Consider the following 10,957-nt stretch of genomic DNA (forward strand, 5'->3'; position numbering starts at 1 on the left):
AACAAAGCATTTGCTATGCAGCCTAAAAATTGGAGAACATACAGAAGCAGGGCACGGCAGTGGCGGAGGCGTGGCGCGGCGGCGGAAGTAGGGCGTGAAAATTTGTAGCAGAGGAAGAGGATGAGGATGGCAGGAATTGAAGTTGGATGAAAATCCTAGCTGCTTCTCTTCTCTGAATGCCCCTGTATCTGAAATAAAAAAGAAAGGGGAGGGCATAGTTAGGATTTTCCAAGAACTCTAAGGGAAGGGGAGAGTGAGGGAAGAGTTAGGGAAGGAAAAAAAAGGCTTCAATCTGGTTGATGCTCTCCAAGAACTCTAATCTCTCTCAGTTTCTCGTACCCAAAAAAAGGGAAAGGAAGAAAAGTTAAAAACCAATAAATTGAGGGGTCAAAATATAATTAATAAATTTTCCAAACAAAATAGAGTATATTTTATAATTATTTTTATGAAGGTTAATGATACTCCTACAAAAATGTGGGAGTAAGGAATCCATGGCTCTAAAAATGATGTTGCAAAAAAAAAAGTAATTGTAGTATGAATATCTTTTAAAAAAATAGCATCAAACAAAAAATAAAATAAGATAACATTAAATGCTGATAATATTTGTATTCGTGATAATGACAGTAGAAAAGATAACGATAGTGATAAAGTATGATTACACACTAAAAATAGTAAAGGTAAGAGTGATAATGATGAGAATGAAAAAGGTGGTAGACTGGTAGTAGTAGTGGTCATAATTGATCATATTATTGAGATCACAAATAAAATTCCACAAAACTAATTTTAGTTACTATTTAACGGATTTTTCAATAAAGGATCGTATTATCCAAAAATAAAAAAGGTTGAGAATCCAAATATTTTTTTTGGGGCAAAAAACGCCTTGTCTATCATAAAAATGAATAAGGACGGGGTTGAATCTTTATTCTTAGACTAGTTCAAAGCTTTTCAATATGCACAAATATAACTAGAATAGAGTCTAAATAAAATAGTGTCAAAATCTAGAATTATATGTTCTTTGTCATTTTTAATTGTATTAAAATTAGTAAAATGACAATTAGATTTTCAAAGGTTTGACTTTAGACTAATTAGTATTTGAAGAAAAAAAAAGTATCAATTAAATCATTTACGATAGTAAATACTAGACATAGATGTTCTTCCGTCAATAAATAGTACGAAATGAAATGAAATTGCACATGTATTTTATTATTTACAGTGATGTGTGTTACATGAACATAAAAATGATGTAGTTTTAGACAATAAAACATTCATTATCTTTTGAGTTTTCATATAACTCTTATAAACTACTCTTTATTTACCACAAATCCTACCAAAACATGTGAAGTTTTTCTCGTAAAATTATTATATACATTTAGATATTTCATAAATAGACACGTCATAATAGTTAACAGTATATATAAGTATCATACTTAAGTTTTATATAATAAATAAATAAAAGGATATAATGTGTCTATCGTTTATTACTTTAAAAGATCAAATTAGTATTTTTTTTCAAAAATTAATTAGTACGAAGTTAAAATTTTTAGAAACCTAATTATCCCCTTACGATTAAATTCTTATTATACTTTTCTCTTACCATAATGTATTTAAATTTGACTAATTTGAATTAAATTAGACTAACTCTATGAAGGGATAAGATTTTTTTCCCTTTTATATATCCTTGAATGATAAGGATATTTTTTATGAGTTTTGATGTCACTTTGATTACACACTTTGGGCTAGGTTCAGTTATTCTAATTCAGATTTTAATTATTCTTTCCTAATAAAATAGGAATATTGTACTTCTCTTAATCTAACATTTTTTAAATATTATTATTTTGTAATATTAGATTTGATTGGAATCAGAATTTGAGGCTCTGAACCAAGTCCACCATCAATAATCAATATGATGATGATGATGAATATTAAGGAATGAAAGGTGGACCCAAAAATGGCTTTTATTTTTCTTCTCTAACAAGAAACTTTGCTGGCAATAGGTCTGGATGATGATATGCATCTCAATATCTCATGGTATGAACTCATTGAAGGAAATGGAAATATATCAATCTTCTTAGGGAATATCAATTACTACATCTTTATTCCATACATGTGACTTAGCTTTTGATTCACTCCCCCACTTTATTTTTAATTCCCAATGAAATCTATGCACACACAAGAAGACACCATCTTCATGTTCAAACTTGTATGGTCTCTCTTCCTAGTGCACACAGAACAGAAACATTGGAACAATGAAGAAACATTTATCAGACATGAGAATGTTTTTGCTAAGCGCACTAGTACCGGGTAATTAATTAGAACCACAATTCATTTTCTTTGATTATTTTCTTGTTCTTTGTGTTTGTTTATAATTTCTTTTTTTTTTTCATTTATTTTTAAAATAAGAGTTTTATTAATTTGTACACTAAGAAGTAAAAACATATATTAAGCATACTATAAAAAAAATTTATTATTATATTTTTAAAATATGTCCTTAGGAGACAAATTAGTTAAATCTTTATAATAATAATAATAATGAATAGTTTAACAAGTAGGACAACAACAAATCTCATCAAGTATACTAACATGGAAAGTTATTATACCATAAGTTCTGATAACACCCTTCACTCTCCGAATCAATGAATTTTGGTAAATCATTAATAAAAATCGAAACGAATCTCGGATGAGCCGTGTGCTAGGATTAAAGCTATCTAAATAATCTAGTGTTAGTTTAAGTTTAAGAAGATTGGATTTTTCTCTTTAAATTCAAAGGTTGATGCCCGCATGTAACTCTAAGATTTTCCTTTATTTGCACATGCATGATTGTGACTGAAAAGTCCATTCAATCTGCAGTTCTTCATTTTGCTCCTATGATTCTTACTCACTACACTGTGATTGTGATTAGGTTCTAATAGAAGTTGATTGAACTGATCAAGGTAACAAAGTAATTGACAATTTTAACTTTCATGGGTAAGTAGTCATTTTCACCATGCAATTTTTTTGTCTATGATCACCAGTCTTTCATTTTCAAATCCAGTGACAAAAGAACAAATCTGAGAAAGGTTATGGATTCAAAAGAGGGTCATGGATTTCTCATAAGGGAGTCTCCGGTACCGGGGCGGCGGGTGTGTTCATTGAATGAAGCAAAAATTGTTAAGGATTATGATGTGCCAGAGCTTGTTGTTTTTCTGTATGAGGATCATAAACAGTTTGTGAAGGATATTTGCATTGACAGAGGAGATTCAACAAAAGGAAAGTGTGTGTTAGGAGAATGTAGATTGGATCAAAACACACCATGTTTCTCTGGCTTCAAAAGTGATTCATCCAATTCAAGTAGATCAGAATTTACACCTACATGCATTAAGGATGTGAATGTGAACACAACTTATGAGAGTTCAAGTGAACACCCCACAAAGAGGAAGACGTCAGAGGCACTAGGAGAGGTTAGAAATGTTAATTCTTATGTTTGGACACTTAATCTCTTTGCTTAGGAAGAGTTTATTTTTAATGATATTGCCACCTAATAAGACTATAATTATTCTGATATTGGTATCTATGTCTTGTGTTCACTGATTTTGATGTTTTTGTCTTCTTTTTTTTTTTAATCATATGCCAAATATAACAGTTAGATAATGAGATATCCATGTGAAATAATATGTTAGCAGTTCAATTAGTCAGATTATGTACTTAAGTCTGTTTATTCGTTCTGTTTTTATAATATTTTTTCAATTCATGTGCTTGAATTTTAAAAATATGCAATTTGATTCCATAATGTTGTTAAACAGTGTAAAAAATACCTCTATTTTTCATAAAAGAATAATTTTAGTAGAAATAGGAGATTTATGTGCTTAGAATTAGAAGGCAGTCTACTGTACAAACATCCTGCATTAAAACAGGAACTACATTCAAATAAGATAATATAAATTGCTTAAATCCGTGACTTAAAGATCACAAAAAGACAACTCAACTATTGTTTCAGGCTCTTCTTCTAGTTTGGAATTATAACATATAAAATTCAAGTATTAACTTCATATTCTTGTTAAAGGTTGGTGTGTTTTCAGCTTGTACACGTGACCTAATGCATGTAAGTTTCTTAGGGAAAATGTTGAATAATGAGGAAAGAGCAATATTCATCAGATGGTTGCTATATATCGGACACAGAGCAAATTCTGCATTTCAAAGTGTTTCACTTCAGCTAACAATATTTTTCATAATTTCACATTCTGTAACATGATACTATAATTGAATAATATATTGATAAGGATAAATCATCCAAAGTTATAAACTCTGCAATAAGCTTCTGGCATAGATTTGTCATATGCTAAAATTCACAAATAAAAGAAATATTCTCCATCATCACACTCTACTTTTAAATCAAAACATTCAATGTTCAATGGTTTTGCTACTATCATATAGTAAATAGAAATTCAATATGGATTTGGCACCATTAAACAATCTAAAAATTCAGTTCATGAAGGACTAATAAAACAAACTCTACTTTAGTCATAAGAATTAATAAGGGTATCTCATGAACCAGTTGTTTTACATTGTTCTTCCCTCTGTCTTTCGAAATTCTTAGATTTTCCGAGACGATGAGTTTTCGAGATCTTTCAGTCTCAAGCATTGGCAGATGAATTCATTCTCAAGAACAATTAGCAGCAGAAAGGAGTATCCACATTATGCAGAGTATCAACAATTTCCTAAAGCCACAAACTTGTCTACTATTCCTCCTATAGGGAACTTACAAACACTAACAAGTTCAGGAAAAAGCTTTGATCTACAAACAGATAATGATCCAGATGAAACTTCTTGTGATACTTCAAAATCTGAAATGGCTTCTCATCAATCTAATGACAGCAGCATAAGCAGTAACTCATTCACTTTTCCCATGTAAATATATTCAGCTTTATCTTCTTTTTTTTTCAATGATTTAATTAGTTCCTCTTCCACAATGCAAATAACTTGATCATAGTTTTTGGCTTGTGCATGAAAACAGAATCTCCCCAGAATGGAAGGGAAGCCCTGTGAAGATGGTGAAAGCCGATAGAAGACTGCCGAGAAAGCGTCGATGGCGGAAGATATGCTTCCCCTGCTGCAAATTCTGAGCACTAACATTTGCGGCTAACAGAGTAAATTATATCAAATTGTGTGACATGCAGAAGATTTTGATTTGCCATGATATCATGGAATGCATGTGATAATGATAACAATTCCTTATGCCATATCATACTGATGAGTAAAATGACTCAATAGTCAAGTTTATGTTTTGAGATAATGACAACTCAAATCTTTTATCTACAAGATGTGGATTTGAGTTGGGAAGATTGTTTTTTACATTGAAGAAAATATAAAATAAATAATGAGTAAATAATCTTTTTGATACCTAATCATTTGTCCAAAAAGTCGTTATTCTCCACAATTCAAAAACTTTTAATTAGTCTCTGTCATCAAGGAATTGATCTAAACAATCTCTGTAAACAATGACCTGTTGAGATATCAGAAGCCGCTTAGACCAGTTACTTGGATGATTTGGAATCAATTAAGAATATTCAAATTGTGAAGAGGTACTATGTTCTTGAGACAAATGATCAGGACCGAAAAAGACATTTACTAGTGAATAAAAGAGTAAATGTTTATGCCATCCCCACATATTTGCTGAACTACTTATGCATCCTTAGTCTGAAAACAATGTTGCTGCAATTATCTGAGCTGAAAATTCATATTCTAAATTTTAAGACAATGTTGAAGAATGTATGCAGGACAATGAATATAATACAAGTAGAAGCTGGTCCAAATAAAATGCCAAAATAATAGTATTAGTCCGGTTTGGTTGACAAAAAAGGCACTTATTAGGATTACGGGTGTGGCACGAAAGTGAATATAAATGGCAAAGATCGTGGGAAATCTGATGGCACAATATCAAAGCATTTCTAAACATGCAACGTCATTACAATTCACAATCAATTATGATCATCATGCAATGCAATGCAAGTTGCAAGTTGCAAGTTGCAACAAACAACAAACTCTTTTCTTGGCCACTCAAACCTACTCTGACCTCACACATCAATCACCATGTACATTACACTGTATACATATGTATCATCATAACAAAGTTTTAATGGTTCACTTCAGCATCATAAAACAACACAGTGGATTTGAAACTGAATTGGGTAAGGGGGTGGGGAAGCAAAGACATTAATGCTGCACAGGAGAACAAGTTCAGACGTCAGAGGTTTGAATAGGGCAAGTTAAGCATTGAAAACTACACGCCAAGAGGAAAGAAGGACCACAAAATAAGAGAACGTAAACATGATATATGATAGATTACAATGACATCGTTTGATCTATATAGCCGTCCTCAATCGGATAAGACTTGCGGGTAACAAAAAGTGGCCATGTGGCTGGTTTTTGGGGGAGAAGGGGGGGGGGGGTTTGTTAAGTGTGTGTAACATGGGTGGCGTCGCTATCTGCGCTGCTGTGTCACATTAAAAAAGGGTGACGATGTTGTTGTCCCTATGAGCTTAGCCTTAGTCCATGACCATGATCTCTTCTTCACCTCTTTTGGCAAATATTATGGGCTGCAACTTCAACTCAAGGGACCCCTCATCAACACAGTGGTGTAGGGTACCCTATGTTTATGTATGCTTTGCCCATTCCTTTGGACCACTTGGGTTCCAAATTTTTACAGCGTTGACGGCGGAATATTAATCTTTCAAAGATCCAAAAATAATTGTGATTCTTCGGATAAACCCAGATATTAAGAATTGACAGTTATTTAATTGGTCGGTGGCTGACTCGCTTGTATGGTGGTGCATCATTATCAAGGTGACTAGGCACGAATTGAAGATGGTAATAAGCTCCACTTTTTGGTGTTGAGTTTCTTCATTATAATGAAAGAGCTAGTTATGTGGAAGTGGAAAAAACAGTGTGGTGGGGAATGGGCCGGGATGATATCATAAAATGTGCAGCAGCATGGTAGTTTCTTTGGTTGCTGTGTCAGAAGTGCATAGTGCATAACACAAGCTCAGAGGTTTCTGGGGGGACCCCACAACCCACCCACCTGCATCATGAATAACCGCTTCTTCTTCCTCCTTCTTCTCCTCTCCTCTCCTTCCCACCCAGCACTCCATCATCTTATCCATCTACCCACTCCATCCATCATTCTAATTTGGAACTCGCTGCATGCCCCTCACACCAACACCGTAGTAATAACTTTAGCTAAAACCTACTACTACATGCTCTAATACAAGGAGGAGAATTTCATTACACACCAAACTATAACCGACTCTGATCTCATCTTAAACATCAAGGATTCTTCTCTTCTCACCCACTCCCACGTGTCCCTCTCTCTCTCACGCGCGCTCAAAACACTCATCATCGCGCATGCAATGCAAGCCCTGCCCCCACCAAAATACAAGAGTGCTAGTTCTCTGTTTAATACCAGATTATTAAACAAATCTCATTTAATTATCATATTTTAATTAACCGTGACCTGTAAGTATGTAACTCATCATATTCATATACCCACTGATACGTACGGAAAGATTCAAATCTCAAGCTCAAAACAAATGCCAAATAATGATAGATTACAAACTAAATAAACAAAGAAACAGCTACATAAGAAATAATCACTAAATCGCTATTAAAACACTGCTTCTATATATATATATATATATATATTCTCTGTTTCTCTAGTCAATCAAATTCCACATTACATACATATATATAAGCATAAACTCAAAATAAAATTATATTAAAAAAAACAGACAAAACTAACATGGAAGTTAGTTAAGCATGCACATCACTAACTAAAATCAAGCCCAATCACCTCCCAAATTAAAAAAGGAAAAAAAAATATACATCAGATGATTAATTATACGAACCCCTTCCATCTTCTTTCATTCTTTTCAATTTCTTCTAACTTTAGTTTTGATTCCAAATTTACTTTGCACGTTATAAAAATAAGAGTTATATTTAAAAATAAAATTAAAAAAAAAAGAGGTGAGATTTTGAGAGGATATTTAATTTGTTTAGGCATTCTCAGGGGAGATGAAAGAGATTAGAATTATCGTGATCAGGCCATTGAGTTTGACTCCAGTAAGCATGATCAACGGAGTTGGGGAGATCAAACAAACCTTGATCCACACCAGCTTGCCAATCCAACGGTCCAAATCCACCGTTTCCCGTCTTGCTCGGAAGTGCCGACAAATCAACGGTTACAGTACTACCGTGTCCATGATGATCCAGCAAGCTCCCACCACTACCGTTCAGATTCTCCGGCAACTTCTGCTGCTGATGCCACTGAAACGACGTCGCATCAGGAACAACACCACCACCTCCAAATCCAAACGCCAATGCATCGTTGTTCGAAGAGGAAGAAACCATCAAGCTCGTCAGCGTCCCTATCTCAGAGAAAATACCGCTCTCCAAATTAGGGTTCGAGGAAGCGTTGTTGTTGTTATTCTCGTGGATCAACAACTTGGAAGAATCAGAGTTAAGCTCCGTCGTGCCGATGGTCGCCGCCGCCGCCGCCGCGGTGAGGTTAGAGCTCTCACTGCTGGAGTGAGAATTGGAGTTCTGGTCCGTCGGTGGAGCCTGAGACGACGTCGTTTGCGGCGGCGTTTCCGCGGAGGAAGTTGCGGTGGCGCTATTATTATTACTATTATTATTTTTGCTGGTTTTGGCGGTCTTGTTGTCGTTGGAACGCTTGGACTTGCGGCAACCGCCACCGACAGGGACGTTGCGGAGGACGCCGCCTTTGGTCCAGTAGCGGCGGCAGTTCTTGCAGAAGTGGCGTGGCTGGGAGAGGTTGTAGTTGTTGTAGTAACAGAACTTGGTGTTGAGTGAATCACAACGGGGACATTTAAGTGCTTGCTGCTGGTGGCAGTTGGTGGCGGTGTTCTGGTGAGGGTGGTGGTGGTGTGGCCTGAGCCTCCTGTCAGCAGCGGCGCCGAAGAACCTGGTGCCTCCCATTGAATGTATCTCCTGCATTTGGGCGTTGGAAAAAGAAGAAGAAGAAAGTAATAAATATAATAAGGGAATTGAAGAAGGAAGTGAGGTTTTGTTTGGGAGAAGAATTTGGAGTGTGTCAGTGGGTTAACTTGTGCATGTGGAACAGTGAGTGGAGATTGGAGAAGAAAATAAAAGAAAAGGAAGGAGTGGTTTGTGTTGTGATTTTGATTATGAGTCTGGTGACTGACAAATATCCATGTAATGCTCTTTCATCTCTTTGGATTTTTATTTTTATTTTTTTTTAATTTGAAGAGGGGAATTGACCAACAAACCCTTTAATGTTGGCTGAACTACCATTTCAGCCACTGGGACTGGGGACTAGTTTCTTAAATGCCGAAAATATCCTCCACTGTCGCAGGTGCCCGTAATGGACTGGCTGCCTTCTTGGAATTCGAGCTGCCAGCGTGGAACAGTTGCTGTAACAGATTTTACATGCAGCTCATGCACCTTCCGTACAGATAAATTTAATAAAGTAAATGATCGATATTTCAGTGATGGATTTATTTAGGATTTTTTTTAAATAAATAATTTAATTATTTTATTTATCAAAATATGTAATTTATAACATATTTATCAATTTACATAATTTAGCTTACTTTGTTTGTAAATGAGATATTTGGAGTTTGAAATAAAAAACACATATCTCTTACTATATAAATGAGATACATTCATAATTATTTCGTTTGTAGTGTAAACGAGATATGTGTATTATTATAAAAAATACAATTAAAATAATATCAATAATCTAAATTTTTAGTATATAATTAGTACTTAAAGGTAGAAGCATAGTCGTAAGAATCGAACCGGTGATCAAACTAGTCAGGTTACTAGTTTACTAGTTCAATCGATAAATCACTGGTTGAATCGATAAAACCGGTTCCACGTAAATAAAAAATAGTAAAAAATTTTAAAAAGTTCAAATCCATATCTTCACCATTTTAAGAACAACCAAGTCTCAAATTCTAAAGATAACTAATACAAAGATAAACATGAAATTAGTTAGTACTACTACAATAGTATCTTAATTAGACACAATAAGAATAACAATCTATGAACTATATCCAAGGAGTAATTTCAAAGTCGGGGTATTGTTATTCGTTTGACAAATGTGGAGCTACATCCTGATTGGTTTTATTTTGATTTGCATTTTTCATAGAATTATTAGCCCTATCATCATTCCGATCATTTTCTAAATCCAATTGATCTAGCATTATAGATAACGTTTCACAAATCAAGATCAAAAGTAATATAAAATATATTATAAAGCATACCAAAATCATAGTTGATCATAATTCATAAATAAATAAAAAAATACCTAAATCATCTAAAGGTAATTGAAGAGACATATTTGCAAGATCATTTTGTAAAGCATCAACTTCTTCAGGAGTTAAAAATGGTGGTGAATCTTCCAATATCCATTTCGAATTATTCTCAAATGCATCAAGACAAATTGAATCATAAACTTGCTTTCTCATTTGGTTCCTATGTTATCAAAATACTCCGTTACTCTTATGATGATTAAAATTTGAAAATAATGCTTTGAACTTAAAATAATTAAGAAAGTACCTTTGTTGTAACTATAAGTTGTAATGAACATAAACAATATCATTAAGTTTTTTATGCTCTAATCGATTCCTCTTTTTGAGTGAATGTGTTCAAAAATACTCCAATTACGCTCACAACCTGAAGAACTACAAGTTTGGCTTAAAATACGAATCACCAACTTTTGCAAATTTGGCGCTCCACAACCATAAGATTTTCACCATTGATCCTAACATAAAAAAAAGAATAATATATCACAATCATAAATATCAAATCATAAATACATCACAATCATAAAAGACTAATTTTATGAAGAAATTCACCTGGCATAACAGTGCTTTGTTCATGTATTGCAGATGGTCTTTCAAAATCTTGTTCAGCATTCTTAAAGATCCTCATCTCACTTGTC

At 33.9% G+C, this 10,957-nt stretch overlaps 2 protein-coding genes across 6 annotated transcripts; one reads left to right on the forward strand and one right to left on the reverse strand.

Moving 5' to 3' along the window:
• The first annotated feature begins 1,772 nt into the window (after window positions 1-1,772).
• LOC107619342 (uncharacterized) lies at window positions 1,773-5,371 on the forward strand. 5 transcript variants are annotated; one of them, XM_088501774.1, is made up of 5 exons: window positions 1,773-2,301; window positions 2,900-2,938; window positions 3,032-3,437; window positions 4,574-4,884; window positions 4,991-5,371. In XM_088501774.1, exons 3-5 carry the CDS (start codon window positions 3,060-3,062, stop codon window positions 5,097-5,099), a joined length of 798 nt encoding a protein of 265 aa, XP_088357900.1. In that variant the 5' UTR covers window positions 1,773-2,301; window positions 2,900-2,938; window positions 3,032-3,059; the 3' UTR covers window positions 5,100-5,371. The 5 variants fall into 5 exon arrangements, with proteins under 5 accessions (XP_088357900.1, XP_088357899.1, XP_088357898.1 ...); XM_088501773.1 differs by having other exon boundaries at window positions 2,900-2,930; window positions 3,012-3,437; XM_088501772.1 differs by having other exon boundaries at window positions 2,900-2,930.
• Window positions 5,372-7,631: 2,260 nt separating this feature from the next.
• On the reverse strand, window positions 7,632-9,216 carry LOC107634817 (dof zinc finger protein DOF5.4). Its single transcript, XM_016338234.3, has one exon. It carries the CDS (start codon window positions 8,983-8,985, stop codon window positions 8,035-8,037), a length of 951 nt encoding a protein of 316 aa, XP_016193720.1. The 5' UTR covers window positions 8,986-9,216; the 3' UTR covers window positions 7,632-8,034.
• Window positions 9,217-10,957: the final 1,741 nt, after the last annotated feature.

Source organism: Arachis ipaensis, chromosome B1, assembly GCF_059453495.1.
Source record: "Arachis ipaensis isolate K30076 ecotype BB chromosome B1, ASM5945349v1, whole genome shotgun sequence".
Lineage (NCBI taxonomy): Eukaryota > Viridiplantae > Streptophyta > Magnoliopsida > Fabales > Fabaceae > Arachis > Arachis ipaensis.

Bases quoted from the DNA above. Each gene is read 5' to 3' on its own strand.
- LOC107634817 (XM_016338234.3), bottom strand. From the start codon at position 8,985: ATGCAGGAGATACATTCAATGGGAGGCACCAGGTTCTTCGGCGCCGCT.
- LOC107619342 (XM_088501771.1), top strand. From the start codon at position 2,153: ATGAAATCTATGCACACACAAGAAGACACCATCTTCATGTTCAAACTT. The intron at 3,438-4,573 runs GTTAGAAATGTT...CGAAATTCTTAG, and splicing joins CGTCAGAGGCACTAGGAGAG to ATTTTCCGAGACGATGAGTT. The intron at 4,885-4,990 runs GTAAATATATTC...GCATGAAAACAG, and splicing joins AACTCATTCACTTTTCCCAT to AATCTCCCCAGAATGGAAGG.